This window comes from Taeniopygia guttata, chromosome 18 (assembly GCF_048771995.1).
Source record: "Taeniopygia guttata chromosome 18, bTaeGut7.mat, whole genome shotgun sequence".
Lineage (NCBI taxonomy): Eukaryota > Metazoa > Chordata > Aves > Passeriformes > Estrildidae > Taeniopygia > Taeniopygia guttata.
Window position 1 is genome coordinate 9,391,104 of NC_133043.1, and position 25,356 is coordinate 9,416,459.

Sequence of the window (25,356 nt, forward strand, 5' to 3'; positions counted from 1 at the left end):
CCTGTGGGATGTCCAGCAGGGAGGAACGGGACAGCGCTGATGCCTTGGTGCAAGGAGCGACCAAAACCTCCTCCAGAAACTTGATTCCTAATCAGGTGAGAATAATTCAGACCAGGGCAAGTGTGGAGGAAGGTTGGGACTGAGAAGCAGAGAGCCTGTCTGTGAGATGGGGCTGGAAGAACTTGATTTGTTTGAATTTGCAAAATCAAGGCTGAGAGAAGATGTGCTTTGTCCTCCGTAAATACATGGGTGAGTAAACATCAGGGACAAACAACAGCTAGAGAAGATACTTTAAAGACAGTGCTGCTGTAAGAACAAATGGATATGAGCTTGTCCTGAATAAATTCAGGCTGGAAGTTAGGCTTCGAGCCATTAGAGTTGAAGGGAGGGAACCACCCAGCTTGTTTGGAGATGGAATTTTTGGAAAAGATTAATATGCTGTGGTTGCCTGTGGTAGTGGGAGCCTGACTGTCCAGAGAGCCACAAGGTTGTCTTTATTACCTTTGCTTGGCTCTGCTTCTTCAAGAATATTCTGGGCAGAGCTCTTGGATCTTCCCACAGCCAGGGAGCAAAGTCCTGGAGGAGCTGTGACTGATGACTCTGTTGTGCTTGAGCAAAGGTGAGAAGAATGAGAGGTGCTGGGGCACCCCAGGGACTTGCAGCCATCCAGGGGCATCCTTACACTAAGTCCTGTGAATGTTGCTCCTCTATGTCCTGAGCTGGAGAATAACCCTGTCAGACAGTGGGAGCACTGGGAGGTTCCTAGGACCCTGTTGGACCCATTTTTTATCTGCAAGTGTCACCAGTTTTGGTCCCACCTGCCCAAGGGTGTCTGCTGAGCAGAGACAGCAGAGCTCAGTGCTCTGTGCTGATCATCTCCTGTGGCCCACAGAGGGGTCTGCACCAGGAGATGTTCTTCCTTTCAGGACTGTGGTGGTGCTCAGCACAACAAGCTCAGATTCATTACAGTACCCATAAAATTGATAAAAGCAGGGCTATGCCTGGAAATTTCCTCTCTGGAACGTGCAGGGACTTTCAGAAGCTTCTGCCTGGCCCTGTGCAAAAACCAAACCAGAAGAGAGAGAGATAGATCTGTGGCTGTGTGAGCTGGTGTATCACATTCCCCCTCATTGACTTTATCCTGACATGCAAACAAGCTTTAATTAATTCCTCTGGCAAACTTTCCTGATGGGAGAGATGCAGTAACAAGTCCCTCTGTGAGTGGTTGGCATTTAATGTTTGCTTGATAATGTTTGATAATCTAACATTTCTCCACTGGATCCATGGCAATCCTCCCTGGTTTTGTGTCTTTCTCAGGATGCTGGAGTATTCCCTGGACCTGCAGAACGTCAGCTTCTCGGCCGTCCGCACTGTCCGAGTCCTGCGGCCACTCAGGGCCATTAACAGGGTCCCCAGTAAGTCAGATTCTGATTTCTCACTCTTGGGGCCAGCAGTCTGGATCCATGCCCCAAAGATGAGAGGGCAAACCCAGATGCTTTCATCTTACATCACAGCTCAAACATTTGCCCAAGCCTGGCAGTGCTGAGTCCTACCACCACTGCCTGGGTTCCTTTTGACACCTGTGGCATCAGAGATGAGTCAATAAATTATCCAGGACTGTCTTCAGACACTTGCCTTTCTCATCTGGAGAGGGTCTGAGGAGGTGCTAAAGGGCTGCAGGTGATAGGGACTGACAGAGCCAACAGCCTTTGCCAGGCTGTACAGGCAGTGGGGTCTGAGCTGTGCTGCTCCCACCCTCCCTGGGATACCCCATCCTTCCCTGGAGAAGCTGTGGTGAGGAAGTCTTGTTGTGCCTGAAGATAGCCCCAGGGAGGTGCTGAACACCCCCGAGCTGGTCCTCACAGCCCACACCCCCAGCATCTCCAAAGCAGAGCTGGGTGGGATGGGCAGGGGCTCTGCAGTCCTGGTGTATCGGGCATGGACAGGGCTCTCAGCCCTGCTCTGGGCAGCAGTGGTGGCACTGCCTGAGCTGCGTGGCAGCCCAGCCCCTCGTGGCACTGGCCATCACAGATCCTCCCAGAGCTCCACGAGGCACCCTGAGCATGCTCCCTCCCAGATGCTGTACGGATCAGGTGCGTTAAGCATCAGTACAACTGCACCACGAGGATCCTTTTCCTGGTCCAGCAATCCTGGTCATCAAGCCCAGTACTGTTTTAGCCAAATTAAATCCAAGTCTGCACTCCCCTATCTGAACTGGCCCAATGTGTTGGTGAGAACTAATCAGCTTCAGTTCTCTATGCTGATGCTGGAAGTGCCTGGGATCTGTTCATTTTCCTGATCCTGACTCTTGAACTTAATCTGGCTGTGCTGCTGATGTTTCAATCATTACAGAAGCTTCAGAATCCTGTTTGCAGTGGTTGTTTTTTCTTTTTTATCCCCACTGCTGAACTGGTGGACAGCTGAATTTATCCACCACTGCCTAACTGGGGATGTAATTCACTTAATGTGTTTTGAAATCCTGGGTAATTTATCTTGTCTTCTCTGCAGTGTAGTTACAGCGGGATAGAAATGCAAGGTAGGAAAAATTAAAAATGAGCTTTGTTTGATTATCAATGCAATAACCACAGAAAGTAATTTTAGTAATTAGGAGTTGATGCAAGGTGGTTGTTCCTGGTAAAGGAGTAGAAGAAAAATCCTGAGAGAGGAGGTGACAGCATCAGGATAAGAGAAAAAAGTGTTCCTGTATCATCAAAGTAAAGGGTGCAACAGTAAAGCTTTCTTTAGATAAAAGCCAATATAAAGCAAGTGAGAGAGTGCAGAACATGGGGAAAGGAAGAGAGTGAGAGATGAGCAGAATATTACACAGATGTCAGATGAAATAAATTTTTTGTGTGTAAATGTCAAGTTGAAGTCACCATCAATTTGTCCTTGTTACAGAACTGGCTGTTCCTGAACTTGTGAGAATTAACTGCCAGGGAGAGTCCTGTATTTTAAGGAAGAGAGGGCATTTAGGGTAGATGAGGGGAAATAGGGAGGGAAGGGAATTTTGAAATATACTGAGTGGAGAAAGAAATACGATTGAGCAAAGGAGAACATCAGAATTTAATCTGAGGGAAGAGAGGAAACATAATTGCTAGAAAAATTCAGAGAGGAGGACTTGAGGAGCAGGGAAAATAAGTCTGGTGTTCAGGAGCAAGGCATGAATGAAAGGGGCTGTTCCAGGGGCTTTGGGAAAAGCTAAAGGGGATGGGAAGCTGTGACTGTTCACAAGCCACATGTGGGTGATGAGGATAGGAGGAAAACAACAGAAGGAAATATAGGTGTGAAAGGATCAATGGAAAGGAAAAGGTCAGGAGGACATAGCTGGAGCAAGAAAATTCAACGTAAACTTTTCCCCTTTGCCTCAGGTATGCGCATCCTGGTGACGCTGCTTTTGGACACGCTGCCCATGCTGGGGAACGTCCTCCTCCTCTGCTTCTTCGTCTTCTTCATCTTCGGCATCGTGGGAGTCCAGCTGTGGGCAGGTTTGCTCAGGAACCGCTGCTTCCTCCCCGAGAACTTCAGCATGTGAGTGTGTGTGGGCAGCACCAGTGTCTGCCCAGCTTGAGGGAGCTGTCCCTCCAGGATCTCCTCTGTAAAAATCTTCTCTAAATGCTCCCTGCTCCTAAATGCCACCATCACTTCTGCTCAGGCACACACAGCGGGTACAGAGCGAGCTGTGACAATTTGCCATTTGCATTTGCAGGCTGTCCTTAACTCTCAGCTGGCACTTGGGAACTTTTCTGATAGTTAAAAGCCTCCAAAAAAAAACCCTCTGAGAATGGGAGTTCAGGCTTTCTAAATTCACCATATCATTAATGTGTGATATTTTCTGTGTGGAGATGCCCAGGTCTGAAACCCCTCTAGCAGCTGGTGGTGTTTATTGCCACAACTTTTGTTGTCCCCCCTAAACCCCAGGAGAAGCTAATGGAACTACTGTGCATGTTTGATGCTTGATAATTTTCAGCCTCAGAGCAAGAGATAGTCCCTATCCCAATGTTAATTTTTACAGACCCCTGAATTTTCAGGCCAAAAGAATTGTTGTTATGAATCTTCTGGCCTGATGTAGCACTGTTTGGACAGTGGTTGAAATACCTGGTAGTTGACAGCCTCTTTCAGGGTTTCCATGCCTGTTCTACCTACCTGCTTCTTTCCACCATCTCCATTCTGTCAAATGCTTGGAGAAAGGCAGGTGACTGCAAACCCTCGATGGCTCTGCCAAGTTCTGCCATGCTGGTCACCTTTCAGTGGATTGCTGACTCCCAGGGTGGATCTGACTGGATTCACACCTGGAGGGAGGAATCCTACAAGCCCAAAGCCTCTTTTCTGTACACAGCAGGACCACATTGCTGCTGCTGCTGCTGTGGACAGGCTGGCACGAGGCATCTTCCAAACTCTCCCACCCACCTCCTAATCAATTCCCACCCCTCTTGCAGCTCATGCCTTCAAAGGGTGGCTGGAAGTGTCATTACCAGGACATGTCCCTGTTAAGTAAATGTCAGCAGAGCAGGGGGACAGCCTCACCACCGAGTAAATCCAATAGAGCCACAGGTTTGGGTGCTGTTTAATTGAGCCAGAATTCCAGCGGTTTAGATAGGCTTTGAAGGGTAATACAGGAAATTCTGCAGGAATTAACCAGGCTGAACTAGGTTTAAAAATATCTTTGCAAGCTTTAGTGGGAGTCCTGGCAGCATTAAGGAGAAAGTGTGTGCAGAGCAAGGAGCCAGTCTCTGACTGGCCATGGGTGGTTTCATCTCCCTGAAGAGTATTTTTGCCTGGTTTGCTGTGGTAAGACCACCCTCAGAGGGAATTTAGAGCTTACCTGTGGGCTGAACTGACATGGTGAAATGCAGATGAAGTCCCTGTCTCTGATTTTTAGGACTCTTGGGAGGTCCTTGTACCTAGAGTCTCCCTAAATGATTCTCAGCATCTCCAGAAGGACAGGACATACAGGAGCTTAAACTGACTGATTTCCATCTTACTGCAGCAAAGACATTTCAGAGAAGCCCTGTCACTCTGAATCCTTCTCTTAGTCTCCTAAAGTCAAAGCCAGAGTGCTTCCAGAGGGAGAAACTTTTAATAATGCCATCAAAGGGATTGCCAAGGGGCCGAGTGCGCTGCCTCAGTTTCTCAAATCCCAGTTAAGGATATCAGCTCACCCTGTGGGGCTGCAGTAACTCCAAGGGGATTCCTCCTTTAAAAAACAGCTTTAAGATCCAGAAAAGCAGATGTCAGACTTCTATGCTGTTACAGCTGTCTCTTTGCCAGATTGCTTGCAACCCGTGTGCCAACCCCAGCCTTGTCTGGACTCTTTCAGCCCCTACACAGTGGATTTGGAGCGGTACTACCAGACAGAGAATGAAGATGAAAATCCCTTCATCTGCTCCCAGCCCCGGGAGAATGGGATGCGCTACTGCCGGAGCATCCCAACACGGAGGGAAGAGGGGCTGGAGTGCACTCTGGATTATTATTCCTACAATGACACCACCAACACCTCTTGTGTGAACTGGAACCAGTACTACACCAACTGCTCTGCTGGGGAGCACAACCCCTTCAAGGGAGCCATCAACTTTGATAACATTGGCTATGCCTGGATTGCAATATTTCAGGTGAGCCCTGTCTGCCAGTTGTCACCAGGTGGACAAACAGCAGGTCCTGCCCCCAGGATGTTCCCAGGAGCTGTGTGATTGCACTCCTGGGGGCTGTTTTGCACTAGTGAGCACCTATGCACAGTGCACAGATGCTCAAAGTGTTAGGGATACAACATGATGCCTGTTTTGAGAATGTCTCCACCTCACATGCATGGAGAAAACCCTGTGGGTGTGCAGTTTGATGGTGTTGCTGTGGGCCACAGCCTAGAGACTGATTTTCTTTCTGCAAAATGCACTAGTGGTCCTTAAGTCCAGCTGGAAGGGGACTAGATTCAGCCTGGGCAGCTGATAACATGGCTGTTGGCATTGGGAGAAGCAGGAGTTGGTTCCTCAGCATCTTGTACTGCACCAAGACCTCCTATGGGGTGTCAGGCATGACCCAGCCAGAAGAAACATTGCCTGTGCACTCTGCTGTAACTGAGCCTTCAGGAGTTTGTTTTCCCTTCCTGTCTCCACCAGGTCATCACGCTGGAAGGCTGGGTGGACATCATGTACTTTGTCATGGATGCACACTCCTTCTACAACTTCATCTACTTCATCCTCCTGATCATTGTGAGTAGCCTTAGTGGGGCGGGGGGGGTTCTCCTGGCATTTGGAGAGAACAGAGTGGAGTGACCCAGAGGAACAGGGCGGAGGACAGAGTGAATATAAAAGCTGAAGTAGCAACCAGCCTGCTGGGAGAAACGCAGATTCCCTGTGGAATTGTGCTGCAGCTGCATTTAGCTGTAAACATGAGGAAGGAAAGAGATGTGCTCAAGCAGTGGTAGATACACTTACATTGTTGCTGCTGTTTCTACTACGTCTCTTCTTGTACTTCAAGCTTCTCTCTCTTGCTTGCCACCTTGAATTTAAGTTTTAAAGTAGGCAAATTTCACATGATCAGTTTTTGAGTGCCAGAAAGGGAAGAGGCTGCCCAAAAATTCCCCCACATTGAAGAACCCATCTGGCTGGGTCCTTGGTGCCGTGGGGATGTTATGGGAAAACAGTCCCAAACTTCAGAGAGCACGTTAAGAAAGGAGGGAAGAGATTACTGCCCACAGCCCACCCACACTTCACAGCATCATCTGAGACCACCCACAAAGGAGCCAACAAAGAGTTTCTGTGTGGTGGGCTCCATGATGGGCTTCATCTATGCAAGCAGAATTGTCTACAATGACTGGCTGAGCTCCGTTGTCTAGACTCCCTTTATCGTCAAGGGGGAAAAATAGGTGCTTTAAAGGGGTGATTCATCTCCTCTGAAGGTAGACATCCAAAATAAATTAGATGCATTGCAGACTTGATGCGCCTATTTCTCTCTTGACTCTAAAGGATCATTAGGTGTCTCACTCAGATGTAGCTAAGTGAGATGAGTCCTTTTCTTGCTACACTATTGGTCTAAGTCCAGAAAAATAGCTGCACATTGTCAGTTAGGTCATTGTGGGGATTTCTGCTCCTCATCAAGCCAGGACACAAGCCCTGACGAGAAAGAAGACAGTTGTTTAGTCCACGATGCTGTTTTTTTCTGTTAGCTTCCCCAAGAGAGAAACAAACCCTTGCTCTCAGCCTCCCCATGATGACGAAGAGGAAGAGCGAGCAGTACTTTTCCAGATGCCGTGCGAGTAACATTAGCAGTGTGTGCTAGCCCGTTAGCACGTCAGTAATTCCCTGTGACCCAGGCTGGGCCCTGCAGAAGGCAGAACCTCATGAAACCCTGGTTGGAAAGAAAATCTCCAAGCTGTGGGTACAGGCTGCTGATGCTCTTGCGTAACAGTCACCCGCAAATCCCATTAGCAGGGGAAAGGGATCTGCTCGCAAGCTGCCCACACACTGGCAGAAAAACACTCCTATCAGGAAGGCGCAGCGCATTCGTCGTAATGTCACTAATTGTGATAATTACAACTGCTGTCTGCGGAGAGAGAAAAACACAATCTTAAAAGAGCAAGAGATTTTTGTCAAAATAATCTTCTCTCATCTTTGATCTCTGATGTCCTCCATGGAGGGCTGGCGTGGGAGTCCCTGGGGCAGGAGCTCGGCCCAGCTGCTGGTCCCTGCTGGGTGACACAGGGGGTGGGGTTGGCTGGGGTTTGCCACTCTTTGTCCCCAGCAGATCTGTGGGGTGCCACGGCTGCACTGAGGTGGCTGATGTCCCCTTAGGTGGGCTCCTTCTTCATGATCAATCTGTGCCTGGTGGTGATAGCGACGCAGTTCTCCGAGACGAAGCAGCGCGAGAGCCAGCTGATGAAGGAGCAGCGCGTGCGGTACCTGTCCAACGCCAGCACCCTTGCCAGTTTCTCAGAGCCAGGAAGCTGCTACGATGAGCTCCTCAAGTACCTGGTTTACATTGCCCGGAAAGGCAGCAAGCAGCTGGTGAAGGCCTACAGGGCAGCAGGCGTGAGGATGGGCTTCCTCAGCAGCCCCAGCAGCAAGGCGAGGGCCGAGCGGCGCGCCAGGAAGCGCCAGGGCAGGAAGAGATCCTCCGTGCACCACCTCATCCACCACCACCACCACCACCACCACCACTACCACCTGGGCAACGGGAACCTGCGAGCGCCCCGTGCCAGCCCGGAGATCAGCGACGTAGAGACCAGCTCCCTGCACAACGGCACCAACCGGCTGATGCTCCCTCCCTCAGCACCCAACTCCCTGGGGGCCCCCAGCGCCTCTCCCAGCAACACCGAGTCCGTGCACAGCATCTACCACGCCGACTGTCACTTTGAGCCGGTGCGCTGCCGGTCATCCCTGACGCAGCCCAGCCTCGGCTTGCCAAGCCCAGAAGGGATCCCCCAGAACATAGTGGGCAGCAAGGTGTACCCCACAGTGCACTCCAGCACCTCCCATGAGATGCTGAAAGAGAAGAACCTGGGGGAGGCGGCGGTGGGCGCTGGGAGCAGCACCTTGACGAGCCTCAACATCCCGCCCGGTCCGTACAGCACCATGCACAAGCTGCTGGAGACACAGAGCGCAGGTGAGCTGGGCTTGGGTCTACATATGGAGCTACTTTCCAGAAATACAATTTTTTGTCCTAATTTTTTTCTCTCCCTGAATTTTTGCAGGATTTTTCTCAGTCCACGTTACAGAGAAAGGTGATGGCTTTCCAGGTGAGATGAACAGGAATTTTACAACATACCTAATGCCTCTTACAGCCAAATTTAGGAGGGAGGTTTCAACCTCCCGGACTTCATATCTACAATAATCCAAGGCATATGAGGGTTTTCAGTGAATCCATTTTCTTTGCAATCCCCGTCTTGTAGATTAGAAGAGTACAAGAGAGCTGGAGAGGGACTTTGACAAGGACATGTAGTGACAGGAAGGAGGGAATGGCTTTAAACTTTGGGGGGGGGGGGGGGTTTAGATTAAATGTTAGAACAAAATTCCATTATTTCCCTCCACTCCTAAACCATTTATGAGGAGCTCTTCCCAAAATCAGCTAGAGCTTGCAGATGGCCACCTTCCAGATCTGGGTCGTATCACACACCTGAGCACTGTGTAGCTCTGCTCCCGTGGGACACAAGGCTCAGGGAGATTGAGTGTCTGCTTTGTGTGAGTGCTCAAGGGCAATCGCAGATGCCAGGTATTATAAATCTGTGATTTGCTCAGGAAGTCTGTAAGAGTCAGACAATGAATGCATCTTTCTTGGATCAGGGATTTCATGTATTCATTTCAAGATGCTCTTTTCCCCTCCACATCCTGGCGTTCAGGCCAGTCTAGTCCAAACACTCTCAGACTCCAAGAAGTGTTTCTGGCCAAGCTTTCCCAGGCAGTCAGTGCCTTTTCCACCCCACTGCAATGGCACTGACCTTTCCATCCAGGACCTGTGCAGGGAAGAGACCAAATCCTGCCCCCAGCCCAGCACTGCCCAGAGACTGAACGCACAGATCTGGGCTCTGAGTTGGTTTAGCACACAATTTGCACTCTCACTGCTGGGTGCTGCCATGCAGAAGTCAGGTGCGTGCATTGCCTTTCTCCTTGCAGCCAGCTGGTGGGAATTTTTGGGAATATCCTGCTGGTATTTCACCCAGGATACATCTGGCAGCTGCCACTGAGGCCAACATGTGGAGAGGGAAGCTAGTGGTTTTGGAGCATCAGCAGAGGGAAAAGGAAAGAAGGCTGCTAACAGTCCTCCCGATAATTACAGCCGGGAGCGTGCCAGGACCGGGGGAACCGATTGCTTCCTCCTTCCTATAATGGCTGGAGATGTAGTGAGGTGTGCTCAGGGCCCACGGCTGGGGTGGTATCTTTCTGGGGGCACCAAAAAGAGCTTCATAAACAGAGAGAAGGCACTTGGAGAGCCAAGATTGTAACCCAGCAGAAGCCCTTTTCCCATTAGGAAATGCCTGTCATGCCAGAGGCAAAGGCTTGGTGCTAACAGGGAGTGGGGGTTGCTTCCTGCAGCCCCCCGTCCCAGCTGACGAGCTGCCCTTTCCCTGCTCTGCTGACATTTCAGGTGCCTGCCAAAGCTCTTGCAAGATCTCCAGCCCCTGCAGCAAGCTGGATGGTGGCTCCTGCAGCCCTGAGAGCTGCCCTTACTGCCTGACAGCGCTGGCAGGCGAGGCCGAGCTGTCGGACAATGACACAGCCGACTCGGACAGCGAGGGGGTCTATGAGTTCACACAGGATGCCCACTACAGTGACCAGCGGGACCCACAGAGGGGCAGAGCCCGGGCCAGGAAAGCCCACCTGGTGCTGGCCTTCTGGCATGTGGTGTGTGAGACTTTCCAGAAGATCGTGGACAGCAAATATTTTGGCCGTGGGATCATGGTGGCCATTCTTATTAACACACTCAGCATGGGGATCGAGTACCACGAGCAGGTGAGTGCTGTCCTGGCAGCTCCTGCTGCAGAGGAGTTGCAGGGGGGGTTATGAGTCTGAATCCAGCTGTTGGTGGGATGGCTTGGGTTGAGAGGCATTAGAATGCTCTGGGAAGAGTCCCAGAATGGAATAAGGCAGGCTTTTTCCTCTGAGCCTGCTGCTTCCAGGTTGAAGCAATCACCTTGACTGATAACTGGGTATGTGAGCTCCTGCATCCTAGCTTATCAATTATGCTGAGACCACTGCCCCCTGGGCAGCACCAGGTCATGCTGGGGTCTGTGGTGGGGGTACCAAGGAGATGAAGCAGCCCTTTGCCACCAGGTCAGTGTGATCCTGGCAGTGCTTGAGGTGCTGCCAGCAGCTCTGGTCTCTGTGGGCTCTGCAGTCAGTGCAGCTGCAGGCAGGGAACTCTATTGAATTTGTACTCTTTGGAAGGGAGGTAAAAAATGGCTTTGCCTCCTCGGTGAACACTCCAGCAGCAGCATGATGAGTCCAAAATAGACTCATCACTGGCTATTCCTTCGCTCATTTATCTGAGTCCTTGCAGGCAAGAGAGTGCTTGTGCTCCAGTCTCTCACGGCTTGTCACCTGGTAGGGCTTTCCCTATATATAGTCATTAAGAAAAGGAGTTGCCACGTTCCTCTTGAAACATCTCCATGATGTTCCATGGCAAGAACCCTGCTTTCAGAGGCTTTGCATGCTGTGGCCTCACATGAGTTTTGTGGCTGCTGCTGGGGCCCGCCTGGCATGATCCTTGATCCTGCCTCAAGCACGTGTCTTGGGGTTGCAGGTGCTTGCTTCCTTTGGGGTGAAGAGTTTATTAGTGGGGATGCAGGGATGCTGCAAAACCTTGCTATAAACTCCTCCCATTCTTGAGGGCTCCCAGCATGTTGTTTCTCCCAGGATGTCAGAGCTGTGTGCTCCCAGAAAGACACAGCCACCCCTCTGCCAGCACCAGTCTTGGCTGAGAAGCTTGTTGCATCTCAAGTCATGACTTTACTTTTCTCCCTTCTGGGCACGTTTCATGTTTGCTGAGTTGCTCACAAGTGCACGCAGAGGAGTTTCTCCCCCAGGACTCGGTGGAAGCAGTGGTGGCTGTGGATCAACTCCCAATTCCCCTGTCATCCTGTGGCATTAATGCCTCAGTGACCACATGCCAGGCAGCCGTGGCTGTGCTCAATGTGTCCCTTCCAGCAGCACCTTCCCCCTGATGCCCTGATGCAGTCGAGCTGGCTGGGTGTTGTTTTCAGTACACATTAAACCGTGGCACTGCAAAGTCCAGCTTGTTTCACCTTCATTTGCTGCCCTTGGTGGGAGCTCTGCAGGGAAGCTGGAGTGATTCTACCTTTATTTAATAATCTTGGGAAGATTATCTCCAAAGAAACTGGGAGGAGGTGGTTCACAGAAACCAATAAACACTTTTATTCCTTCCTTGGCTGAAGGGTGAAAGCAGATCCACGGTGTTTTTGCTGTGACTGCCCAAGGGGCGGATTGTCAAAGCTTGTTTCCCTTTCCCAGGAGCATTTTTGGGAGATGCTGGTGTGGGCTCCCAGCCAGGGGGATCACCCCACTGGGGATGGGTGCCTGAGCAAGCTCCCATCATCAAACACCCCAAGTGCAACACAATTCCTTAATTCTTTGCCTTGGGAAACGTGGGGCGGGAGGTTTCTGGTTTCTGCCCTGGCCCGTGGTGAGTCCCACCAAACATCTGGACGACAAGAGCAGATTTTTGTGTGGTTTTCAGGTAACAAGGGTGAAGGGAGCTGATAAGCGTGGGGGGACTCCAGACACTGTGGGTGGTTGCTTTCTTTAATGGTATTTTGAAGCTACTACTGTTCCAGATTCCTTTCTCCCAGGCATTTGGAGGGAATAGCAGAGCTTGTTTTTATTAGTTCATCTTCTCGAAGCGGTGGCAGAGAACAGAGAGGTGTTTCTTTGTAACCTCGTAAGGCTTTGAGTTGGCAATTTCATAAACTGACAGTTATGAGAGCAGGAATTAGAGGGGCAAAATGCTGGACCAGGCCTTTCTGCAGAGATTATAAATACTGAAACATGATTTTTTTTTTTCTTTCAGAAGAGCCTTTCCTAAAAGTGTGAGTGATCAGCCATGTCAAATTTATCTTTACTGACTGATGTTTGCAAAGATGTGAGGGCGCTTGAAGAGTACTTGACTCTATGACCTTCTATATTAAGCTCTCTGCTTATTTAGACAGAATTTACCTCTTGGGCTTTCCACATGCTGCCCTGGGCACAGTGGGCTATATTAGGGTAAATATTTTAAGGGTCTATTTTAAGGTGTCATGTCAAAACCTTGTGTTGTTTAGTGGCCCCCTGGCAGAGGGGCTGCTCCTCTCTGAGAGGAAGGATAGGCTGGAGGTTACTCAAGAAGGAAGAAGCTTCTGCTCACCCATCTGCTGGGGGATTCAGCAGCTCTGGGACCACCAGACCATCCTGGACTTCAAGACAGGAGCTGGTGAGCTGAGCTCCTCATAGCAGCCAGGGAGAAAAGTTTGCTCCTCTGGAGGTTTGACATCTTACCTTGGGACAGGCAGCCTGGAGGGACCTGAAAGAATCCTTTAGTCCCTTGTTTAACAGACATAGCAACCAGAGTAAGCCTGGCTGGATATTTAAGATGCAGTGGTTCTCTGAAGGCACGTGCAAACTAGTGGCAATTGGGAGTGTGTTGAAAACACTGGCCCCCACCTCTTGCTGTTTATTTGTATTCACCCATCAGTCAACCTGGCCAGACTGAGCACCCATGGCCAGGGCTGCTGGATGAACCTCCTCTTCCACCCAAAGCTCTTTTCCACCGGCCGCCTTCCACAGAAAATTTTCAACACACATTTTACCATCACATGGCTGGGGCTCCAAGAGCTGGGTTTCCTCTAGACTCCTTCTGACACGAGCTGACTTTCTCACTCAACACCAGGTTGTTTCTGCGCGGTTCCTGCACATGCCTGAGCTGTAGGTACACCTGACTGGTCGTAACTCTGTATTTCCTCCCCATCCCACCCATCTGAACCCAGCTCCTGCTGCTCTGACTCGGTGCAGTGGGAGGGAGCAGCGCAGTGTGAGGTGCTCGTGGCTCTCGCCACGTTGTGGCTGTTGGGCAGCGGTGTGAAATTTTCCATCAAGGAAATGACAACCAGATTGCCACAGATTATTAATGTGGCTGCTAAATAGCTTGTTTTTCTACAGAGATGAAGCAAAATGCAGGTAGAAACTATTAGCATTGGGTAGAGGAATATAAATGTGATTTAAAGGTAGACTCGGGGGGATTTAAAATACACTGTTGAACCAATTGACTGATTCACCTTAGGGAAGCTGAGCCTCTGCAGCACTGTGGGTTCAAACAGCTGCGGCTTTGCAAAAGATTGTTCTGCCATAGAACAGGAGTAAAATGTGCTGCAAAACCAGAGGTTTTCTGTGCTGCTTTCCCCCCAGCCCTGGCTGTAAGCCAGGCTCTGTTCCATAATGTGCTGCTTTTATTTTCCTTTTTTTCCTCCAAGTCCTTTCTTGGAGTGAAAAGCAAAGGCTTTAGTATGAGGCATGATGTTGGACTCCTCAGTAGAGGAAAGAATTCAGCAAGGGCTTCCTTGAGGAAGGGCTTTGGAGGTTTTGTTTTTGTTTTTAAAATCTGGTTCACATTGAGCTTCCTGGCTGTTCTGAGTTTCCTTGTCTGAACTCACATTGTATGAACTATACCCTACATATTCATTTGTTTAAATAGCACTTGAATTTCAGCCGCTGTCTCTGCGGTGTTTTGCCATTGTTAACATAACAAGAAAGAGACTGGAGAGTCCTTCACTGGCCTCCCCAAAGCTGCAATGGGTTCAATTCCCTGCATGGGTCTTGTGTGGACTTGGATCTAGATTGATCCAAAACCCTGGTGTCTCTGAAAGAAGGAAGAAAGAATTGGTTCAGACCTGTGGGGAGCCCTTTGTTGATTTTTAAGAGCAAATTGGAGAGGTGACAAGGGTGAATGACTCTTTGGGACAGCACCCAAGGAGAAAAGCTCATTATGCATGGGAGGCAGTTCTTCAAGGAAGTGGGATGAGGCGATGCCTGACATGTCCCCAGCATGAGTGAGCCAGTGGAGGACCCCCAGCTACAGCAGCGTGTTGTAGGGGTCCACAAAGCCACAGTGCCCGAAGCCAAGGTGGGCAAACGCTTTCTGCAGAGACAGGAGCAGCCTAAGCCTGTGGCAGTAGCTCAAGCTGAATTCCTGGTACATCCTGCTGCCGGGGAGAGAGCAGGGTACAGATGATGTAAAGTTGTCATTGGTAACATTACAATCTAATAGCTGCTGCAGCATGGAAATATCAACCATCTGTGCCAAGGAGTCAAAGGAGACCTTGCTGGCAAAATGCATTAAAGTGTCTATTTATGTAAACAGTCAGGGCTAGAGAACAAGAGGGTTGTCTTAATCAGCATCACAGAACATTAAATTTTTAGGTATCCAGTATGATGGAGAGAGGAGGTGAACAGTTAGAAAACCTGCCAGCATGGAGCAACCATTAGGCTGCAGGTTCAAGTATTAATAATAGTTACCCAAATGGTATTTATGCACTCCTGCTTCTGCCTGGATTCAATGTGCAAGGAAGAAGGTAACTGGAAATTACTAGCTGTCATAACACCCACTGATTGATTTCTCCATGTGGGAGGAAAATTGTATTGTGCCATGGAGAAATGGTGTAAGGGAACTGGGCAGTGGGGGTGTGACAGGTTGGTGCCCCAGGTCTCAGAGTGCTTGTGTGTCCAGAGTTCTGGGCAGACTGGAGAATAGCAGGTCTGGACCCCTGTATGAGCACTGCCTCAAAAGATAAGGGCATCTTTGGGATGAGAAGTACTTTGCTCCCAGGACTACGTGATCAAGAGCATCCCAATCCCCACCAGTTTCAAGCCCAGTTGAACATTTTGCTGCTGGTGGAAGCTGCTCCTTTGACCATCCCTATGTCCTAAAATGAGATCTTGCCCAGTGCTCGTTCACCTCCTGGGGAGGCTGTGGGAGATCTGGGGATTGGTTACAGCTCACCTTTGTCTGGCTGCATAGGGCAGCCATGGACAGCACCATGTCCCTTCCAGCCTCTGTGGCTCCACGCCAGGTCAATCCAGGGCACACATATTTTGGTTTCTTTGATGCATATGGATTTCTGCCAGCTCCCCAGGTCAGGAAGGAAGGGAATCCTTTCGTTTTGTAAAATATTTCTGGTATCTCTTGCATCTCTTCTGAGTTGTTTCCTGTGAGTGCAGGGTCCTCAAAGACCTGTCCCATGTCCATGTCCCAGCTGGTGCTGCACCAGGGGCTCTCTGCATCACACACGGGTGCAAACTGGTGCTGTACTCCTTAACCCTACAGCCCAACTGAATGGTACAGACCGGCTTTGTGGTGAAATTTCTCATTTGATACTTCCCCATATGAGTCTGATTCATTAGGCTTTGTTTTAGAAGGGCACTTACACAGGTGTGTGCATCCCTGAATCAATGAAACAGCCTTTTCCTGGAAAACCTCCATCTGCCCAGGGCTCTTCCCAGGAGCTCACAAGGTCTCGTGTTCATGCACTGCCTTCTCTTCCTACAGAGTTTTCCCCACTTCCACTCAGGTGCACATCCCACATCTCTTATTTAACTCCATTACACATCTCTGCAGCCCTGTGCCAGCTGCTCTTAGCCAAGCAAGCCAAGCCTTGGCAGCTCAGCGAGGCTTTTCCCCCCTCAGCACCTGCTGGCTTTGCCCTGTGTAGGGCTTGGAGCTACCATCAACTTAATTCCTCGACACTCCAGCTGCAAGGGGCACTCCCCTGGCAGGCAAATGAGGTGCCCTGTGGGTTTGCACGTGCTGTATTCAATTAGCTCCTGCAGAAATTACTCTTATTAATGGCTTGTTGTTGGAGACTGGAGGAGTCAACGTTAATGGAAGTCATCAGAGCTGTTAATCACTAGGATTACCAACTTCAACACCAGTTCTCTATTTGTTAGTGGGGCTAATTCTTTTTATGGACCTTGGGGTTCTTCTGCTTCTCAGGGATTGGAGGGTTTATGAGGTCTTTTAGAAACTCGCATGTTTTAATTGACCCACTTATGAAGCTCTTCCAGAGGTAAAAAATGCCATGGTGCTCTGAGTCATTAAAAAATGGGCTGTGCTTACAAACCAGACTTTATCCTGATTCTGGAGACTGAATTATTTCAAAATTAAATGAGATTTCATGCAACTGGAAAGGTTCTTTTTTTAATCAGATAAATCAGTTCTCTGCATGCTTTAGGGATGAGCGTGTATAGATCCCTTGACACCTGCTAAAGTTTTCGTCAGCTCCCTGGCTGGGGAACCATAAAGTGTCAGTCCTTTCCTGTTAATTTAGTTCAGAGGCTGGAAATACTTGGGCTGCCTTAGATCCTATCATTACTGCTGTTGTTTCAGCTGCCTTCCATACCCCCATGTTATCTCTGCTCAGGCAGCATTGAAAGAGACTCCAGCTAGGTGAAATGGAAAAATGATGTGCACTTTCAAAACTTGCTTCATCCCTGTATGGATGAAAAATCACTGCTCTATGCAGATAGAGTTTCTGTTCCTTTGATTATTGTGGTTGTTCCCCTTGGGTGGGATCCAGGAAATTCAGCTAGAGCATCTGGAGCACCCTCAGCTTGCACCACAAACGCTTTCATCTGTAAGCACTTCTGGTTATTGGTGTTTTCCCAGGGATCAGTCAATATTTTTCCCCAATTCTCCCGGTAGAAATTTGTCCCAATGCTGTTGGCACCCATGATTCTGCCCTGCTGCCACTCGTGTCCTCACAGAGCCCATTCCCACCCTGCAGGAGTGGGGGCAGGAGCCCAGGGCTTTTTCCCTCGTCTCTGCTGGATTTCAGCTCTTTGTTATAATTGTTTTTTTGCTGATGTTGGGAAACGAGCAGCTTTTCTCCCATGGATGTCTGTCAGCATTAGAGATAGTGTTACCAGCATCAGAAACCCAGGTTCAGCAGAACTGTGCAGGAGCTCTACAGTGACAGCATTTTTCTTTCCCTCTTTTTATTTCCTCCCTCCCCCTGGTCCCTTCTCAAGTACTAATAGGGAGATAAGTTTCAAACTCGGTTTAGATTAACCAGAAATAGAGGGCTTTAAATCTTAAATACTTACAAGGTGTGACCAAGTAGAAATGCAGCTTTTGTTCAGCTTAAGCTCCTGCGAAACCTGAGCAGAGGGATGAGCTGGTTCATGTTTTTCTTGCATTTTCTGGGATAATATTCATCCAGAAATCTCAAGCAGAGAGAGATAAGGACTCCAGGCAAGAATATCTGCTGTGCCTCCTGAGAGGGATAAAGAGAGCCCAGCTGCAGGACTTGGTGAGGTGTGGTCTGCAGGCCCTGGTGATGGGTCTGGGCAGCCATGGTTCGTGGGAGATGCCTTCAGGGGTGGGTTGATGAAATTCCCCATCAAATTTGGGGCTCATCCCCTCATTTGCCCCCACTCTCAAGGTAGACAGGCAGGGGCTGGCAACTCAGCCACGTATGGGCAACTGGGGCCAGGGAATTCAGTTTTTTGCCACGGTTCCTCAACAAAGGTGTATTAGAGAGGAAGGGCTTGCACCAGGAGGTTCCATGTCCACAGGACTCAGCTCCTTCCTTCTGCAGATGTGGGCTGGGAAGGGACACGTGGATTGGAATGGGGAAGGCTGGGTGGAAGACAAGGAGATTAGCAGAAGGGATGGAAGGGGAATCCCTTCTGTGCAGACAGCTCTGATTTCTCTGAAATGAAAGCTGCTTTCCTCCCTTTCTTAAAGCATTACTTGCTGTGGCATGAAATATTCAGCCTCCATTCAGCCCATAGGAAAATCCTTCTTTCCCAGGCAGTGAAGGGATGTAACTGGGCTTGTTAACTTGTCTGAAAAGTTATTTCCATATAATAAATGCCTTTAAATCCTGAACATCCAGCTCACTGAATGGTGAGCATGCTACCCTTTTCCATGTCTCCAGCCCCAGGAGAAGCAGAGCAAAACCTGCCGCAATCCTGTTACTTTCCAAATAGCTTTCTTTAACCAAGTTGGCAAAGGACAAGTAGAGGAAGCCTATCATACCCCAATTAAGCATGGCTCAGGTTTGCTCTGCTGGACACAGGACAGTAGTTAAAGCCTGATACCTTTTCAGGAGCCCCAAAGACAATGAATATCACTTCTGAAAATATGTGGGGATCGAGTTTCTATTTATAAAGTCGCAAGCAGCTCTGGAGCCAACAGGAGCTGTATTTAATGAAGGGAACTGAAGTGGTGTTTTGGATGGTTGTGGCTTGGTGGGTGCACTGATATGGAGGGATAAATGTGGATGTTATAGGGGCAATGCATGGAGAAGGCTTGTGGGTTGAGTGAGGACACAGCCATGAGCTATCAGTCATGGGGAGCTGAGCGTGGGAGAGGGCAAAGAAAGGGCACCTCATTTTGTTAATTAAGAGCTGCTTCTGTTCATGAGAATTTCTTGCATTTTGCCCCAGGACTTGTGGTCTGGCTTCTGTTCCGGGGTGGACCTGGTATGTGTCTGCACCCACATGGAGAGTGGAGAGGATCTTAACAAGCAGTGTTAAGTTGACAATCCTATCTCTGTGTGACCCATTTGATTTTCTTTCTTATGTATATATATTAGAAATCTGCAAGTGATGAGTCAGTAAAATGTTGTTGGTGTTTCCTGTGAAATAGCTGAGGTCGCTATTTTCCTTCTGTGTTATTTTTCCTAGTTGCCATGGTAATGATTTCAGAAAGGTCTTATTCTTGCAGCAGTTTGAATGGGTTAGAAGTTTGCATGGTCTTCTGGATACGCTCACAGAAGCAGAGTGATATCTCAAAGATCACCCTTGGGATCAGGAGGGATCTGCCTCCTGGCTGGTCGTCTCATCCCTCGCTCTGCGCTGTGGTGAGACAGAGTGAGTTTTTCTGTTTGATTGTTAGCAAGATAGAGAGGAAAGACACAGGGATGCTTCTGTTCTTTAGTGCTGGCATCCCTGAACAAGAGCAGGCTTTCCTGCAGCCTGGAGCTCGTTTGGACAAGGGGAGTGTGGGATGGAGGGACGGATCTGTGCCATCCATACCCACAGCACTGGCTGCAGGTCTGATGATGATGATGATGAAGACCTTGTGCCCTAAATGGGTCACAGCTGGAGGAAGGCAGGAGTTGGAAGCCTTGTAAGCTCTGGGCACTGTCTGCTGGGGCGCTTGGTTGCATTTCATTTAACAGCAGGGCTTGTTTTTCAGAAATTGGGGAGCACAGGCCCCGGGGCTTGCATGGCCCCAGCTCCTGTCTCACCTTCTTCCCTACTCGGCGCCCACAGCCTCGCTTGCCCAGCAGACACCTTGGAGCCCTGTGTGCAGGGAGAAGAGGCATGAGCCCACACAGAAATGGAGCATGTCCCTCCTGCCATTGGAAATCTCGGTCATGAACTTCTACTCAACTTTAAAAATAGGGGGGAAAAAAGAAAGAAATGCAATACAGCCTATTTCTGAATGCCAAAAAAGGACAAGGTGCTGGTCCAGCTTTGAGATACCTCCTGGGGCACTCTGGGGACATCTTCCCCTGCTTCCTCCCATCCCCCCTGGCACCATCGCCCCTGCTTGGTGCCAGATAGCCCTGCCTGAATCCCCCAGGCAGGGTGCAGAGACCATGCCCTCCTGGCTGTCCCACTTGCTCAGGTCTGGGTGGGTGCCCAGGGCTCACATCCTCCCGCTGCCCCACTGATGCTCTGTGTTTCCTGAGCAGCACTGCCCTGTCTGCTCTGATTTCATGTGCTGCCACAACTTGTCAACGTGCTGTTTGGTACATCAACAAATCGACACTACACAAACAGAAAGCTAACAGGGAATGATTTATCCAGGACAACATATCTGTGTGTCCAGCAAGGCAAGATGTCCTGTAAACAAAATTCAGTATTTACTGATGGCTCATCGGCAGAGCTGGTGTTTTGTAGCACAGTTGAATTACACTTGGCTCTCGCTCTTTCTGGGTGTTGCTCGTTTAATCATAGGATGCTTTCCTTTTAATTAGGCACTGCTGCTACTGATGAGAGAATTAGCAGACTCTTCTTTTAATGGAGAAGCTGAGGCTGTGGCAGCTGTGCTGTAATGGGGGTGGTGGGCAGAGGCTTTGTGCTGCATAGAAAGCCCAGGCTCTGCACCTCAGTTTCTGCTTCCTGAAAAATGTCTTTTTTAGGGTGGTCCTGGAAGGTTTTTTTCCCCCCACAATATATCATTTAGGCAAAGGAAGGATGTTACTTCCCCCAGCTGCTGTGTTGTGGCCCTCAGAGAGAAAATCTGAGTGATTTTGCCAGCTGTTTTCCTCCCAGCCCAGTGAGGATCCTGGAGCTGGTTGTTTGCCAGGAATCAGTGACTCTCTCAGGTACATCGTGCCTAGAGCTGGTCAATACTGTTTTGATTAGACAGGTATTGTCAGAAAAGGGCAGTTTATCACATTTGAAGCTGTTTGTGGGAGAGGAGGAGTTTCAGTGGACTGGCCTCAAAAAAACACCAACTTTTTTGGAATGTGTTGTCTGAGGTGTTTGAAATGTCCAGTTGGGGGGTTAGTTCCCTAATGGTTCCCATTGGTTCCCCAGTGACAGTTGGGGAACAAAAAGTTCCATGTTCTTCTTCAAGCTGACTTTTATTTATGTTTTATAATTTTAGTTGATTTACAGTACAGAGGAAAGGGATAAAGGAATGGGGACTGAAATAGAGGGAAGAACCTCCAAGATTTTGTGCATTATGTCTTAATTTCCCATGTCTGAAATTTTGAATTCTTGTTTGGGATGGGATGATAATTTTAATTCCCATGGGAGAGAAAAATCATGTTTCTGCTGTACCATAATGATGTCTCAGGAAAAAGATCTCAGACATATTTGTGATTTCTCTAGAGTAGAAGCATCTTATAAAAAATCTTATTATCTTATACATCTGTGGCTGAATGAAAATCCCATAGCTGGCATTCTTAGAAGGGTCTGAATCCCCACTGCCTGGCTGAGATTCCCTGGGGCAGGATCATGATCACAGCCCCCCTCTCTTGGTATAAATAAATCCCAGTGGTGTCATGGCAGGGGTGCCCCATGGACCAGCTGCAGCTCTGTGTCCCTTGAAAGGGATGATGAGCTACTTCAGGGGACTCGTGAGCTGCCCTGGGGACCCCTGAGTGGGACTGAGGGTCTTGAGGGGATGCCCTGCTTCACAGATGGCTGTGAAATCCCCCAAGTAATTTGCATCACCCCATCTCAACTGTTTAGGGATATGTAGTTTCCTGGAGCAAAAAAACTCAGCTGATTTCAGCCAGGTCAGAGTGGGGTGTGCTTCCAGCAGATGCTCAGCTTACCCACCCCAGCAGAGCTCCAGGCTGCTCTGGATCGTCTCTTTTCCTGGATGGGTGACATGGAAGTTTTCCCTTTCCCTTTCAATCCAGTTTGACCAATTAGATTTTTGGATTTTAATTCTCACCTCTGGTTCAGGAGCTCCCACTCTTCATTTTTATTATGCTTGCCCAGTGTCTTGGATATTGAAAACTGTTTCCTGAAAAGAAGTGGGAAAGAGTGTGTGGAGGAGGAGTGGGAGGGCAGGCAGCTTTCCTGGGTTTTGCTTCTGGGTCAGCACAGGCTGACCCATGGCCCTCACAAGCCACTGCCAGGGCTATTTGGGTGTTGGATATCTCCTGAATTGGATGGTCTGGGAGGGAAATTTCATGGGCCATAAGGGTCACAGCCCCTCCAGTGTGTGCTGAGGATCCTGAGAGGATTGCAATGTAAGTGCTGCTTCTCCTCTGCCTCCCCACATCACCCAGCTATGCCCTGCCAGCACCTCCCATCTGGATTTGCACAACATCTCTGACTAGAAAGTGCCCATGAAGTCCAAAGTTTCATTAATCCATGCTATTAACACTTCATCCCTTCCAGGGCTGTTGGATTTTCCATGTCAGCCCCCACGAGGAAGGGATGTTGTGACTGCAGGAAGATGTTGGGCTCTCTGAAGGGGTTTAACTGGGTTGTGCCCGTGGTGCCAGTTGGATTTCACTGTGCCACTGCAGAGGGTGAATAGAGGGTGGAAATCAGCCTTCAGGGTCCAGGTTAGTGGTGCTGATGGATGAGAAGGAAAGCTTCCAGGAACACATCTCCTTTCCAGCTGTATCACTGCGGTACTAATAACAACACAGTCTCCCTCGGCGCTGAGGCGCTCATGAATGAGTTGGCATTTTTTTGTGAGTAATGTAGAATTGTAGCTATTTCAAATTGTCCTGAGGTGCAGCTTGACATATAAGTTCTTGGCCTATTTATTACCCTGTGTCTGAGTGTTCCCATAGGTATTACAGCATTAAACCATGGCTGAATTTAATACTGGGAGCTGCAGCGTTTGTATTTTAGCTGTAGTTCAGTGGCAGGTGATTTGGGCTGTGTGCGTGGTGTGTTTGGCAAGCTCTAGCCAAGAGATCTGTTCTTCAGCAAGGATGTTTGAGGTATAAGTTGTGTTCAACACCCTCTTTTTTTTACTTTTTTATTACATTTTCTTTTAAATGCTGCTGTTTCCTCCTTTGCTATCCTGTGTCATCACAATATCCGTGCAGGGGTATTATCCGTGCAAGTCCTCAGGGATTCACTACCATGTTGAGACAACATCACACCAGTTTGGGTTCCCATCTACCCTCAAGCTGGGTTGAAGGAACTTGAGCTGCAAAGGCTGGGCCTGTGTAGTTTAACCCTTGGAAACAAATATTTGAATGTCTACATGGATTTATCTGTGTTTTTTGCCAGCAAATATCTATGAACCCCTTGGTCACTGTGGTTTTTTGAGGCTCTGAAGCACGGTGGACCAAGTGTTGACCCTGGCCAGATGTGCACGCTTACAGCAGCCACACTACAAGCGGAAGACAATGTGCAACAAATGCAGTTGACTGCACCTTTCACTTACATGCAACACATTCATGACTGGCCAAAAACTTCCTGTGACAGAGCAGGAGCTGCCACACCACAGCACAGGCTGTAGGGTTTGACTTGAGGTGACCCAACCCTGATATGACAGCGGGGTGTCAGCTCCTGATTTTAATGAAGCCTTTCAGAAGAAACAAGCAGCTGCAACTGTGTCTTGGGGTTAAATGGGGAGAAGTGACCTGGTGTGTGGATTCTCTCTTTGCCACTGACTGATCCCACACAGATTACACCACCGGGTTTTGTCTTCTGCCATATGTTTTCCCGTAATGCCTGCCCACCTGTCAGGGAAAGTGAAGCTCTGGGCATCTGCAGGCATTGTTGGAAACCCTCTGTGAAACTTGCTAAAAAACCATAAAAGGTATTACTTTAAGTCTAAGACTACCAGGAGTCTGTTTGATTAGTTTTTGTGTTTTTTTCATACCTCTGTTTTCAGATTGCCTCTCTGGAATGCCAGCACTGGGTCCTTCCTCACTTGCAGATTTGGGGCTGCTTGATAATGAGATTTCTTTTGAGTAATGAGAATTTTTTTTTTTTTTTTTTTTTTTTGAGCCATTCTGGTTATATCACCTCAGATCTCTGCTTTTGAAAAATATTAGCTCAAATCTTTTGATGAGCTACCAAATAAAAAGACAAGCCCTTAAAGGGATATTTATGTGTGAAAATGGCCTGAATTTCCCTTCTGCATAAGGAGAATCAGTGTGGGGGATGTCAAAGCATTAAGCCTCAGTATGCCACTTCTGCCTAAACCTCCTGAGGTGGTCCTAAAGCTCTGATTAATGTGAAGTCCATGTCCAGATTTACCAGCTGAATTTACAATAGACTTCTAAACCTTAAACACTCTGAAGGTATTTTCCTTCCATCTCCTGGGCTTTGAGTGAGCTATTGCCATTTTCTCACCACATCATTAGCATCACTATTCTTACACTTGCAGTATTGGGGCTTGTTGTGTTTCCATGTGTGATTTTTAGATATGGAGCTGGCTGTTTTCTCAATTCCCTCTTCTTCTTTCCCCAGCCAGAGGAACTTACCAATGCCCTGGAGATCAGCAACATTGTCTTCACAAGCCTCTTTGCCCTGGAGATGCTGTTGAAAGTCCTTGTTTATGGTCCTTTTGGCTACATTAAGAATCCATACAACATCTTTGATGGGATCATTGTGGTGATTAGGTACAAACCTTGAGCTTTCTTTATGTGTGCTTCTCCTCATTTGGGTGTTTAATTAAACAGAAAGTAATGGAGAGTTGGCATAAATACCTTTCTGTGACACTTTACGCTTCTCTCTGTAATTCATGTACTTAGGCATGATTGCTAATACATATCTTGGGATTATTTTACGGTCATTTTAGAGAGAGGCCCAAGCAGAAAGCTATCAGTTCCAATGTCCTGGGACAGTCTGGGATCCAAATGGCACAACCAGTGCCCGGTTAAATATCTCTGGTTTTTTGGCACATGCAAAGGCTGTAATTGCCCCTGCAGCTGCAGTCACTGATTTCCAGGCACATTTTTGACACTCAAGTAGGGCTCTGCTCTTTGCAAGCCTGGACAGAGTCCAGATCACCGTGGGCATTGGCAGCACATCTCTGCCCACTTTCCATCTCTCTTCTCTCTGAATTTTACCTTCCCTTCACTGCCCCTCCTCTCAGCCTTTGCAATTTGGCTTTGTCTGTCATCTTGCACTGACATTTTCTGTCCTCCTCAGCGTGTGGGAGATCGTGGGCCAGCAGGGCGGGGGGCTCTCGGTCCTGCGCACCTTTCGGCTCATGCGGGTGTTGAAGCTGGTCCGCTTCATGCCAGCCCTGCAGCGCCAGCTCGTCGTCCTCATGAAGACCATGGACAACGTGGCCACCTTCTGCATGTTGCTGATGCTCTTCATCTTCATCTTTAGGTGAGTGTTTCCAATTCCCCGTCCTGAGCTTGCTCTGGGTTTTCAGATGGGATCCCGTGGTGGGATGAGGAGGTGACAGAGTCCATACCAGAACATG

At 48.8% G+C, this 25,356-nt stretch overlaps 1 protein-coding gene across 20 annotated transcripts in view; it reads left to right on the plus strand.

Moving 5' to 3' along the window:
* The window catches only part of CACNA1G (calcium voltage-gated channel subunit alpha1 G), a 143,164-nt gene that overhangs the window by 55,620 nt on the left and 62,188 nt on the right, over positions 1-25,356 (plus strand). For all 20 annotated transcript variants that reach the window (XM_030287712.4, XM_030287713.4, XM_030287696.4 and 17 more), the window contains exons 4-12: positions 1,318-1,415; positions 3,369-3,528; positions 5,318-5,609; positions 6,111-6,203; positions 7,785-8,595; positions 8,684-8,728; positions 10,075-10,439; positions 24,390-24,541; positions 25,074-25,259. In XM_030287712.4, coding sequence (XP_030143572.4) covers positions 1,318-1,415; positions 3,369-3,528; positions 5,318-5,609; positions 6,111-6,203; positions 7,785-8,595; positions 8,684-8,728; positions 10,075-10,439; positions 24,390-24,541; positions 25,074-25,259 — 2,202 coding nt within the window. The remainder of the gene's footprint in view (positions 1-1,317; positions 1,416-3,368; positions 3,529-5,317; positions 5,610-6,110; positions 6,204-7,784; positions 8,596-8,683; positions 8,729-10,074; positions 10,440-24,389; positions 24,542-25,073; positions 25,260-25,356) is intronic.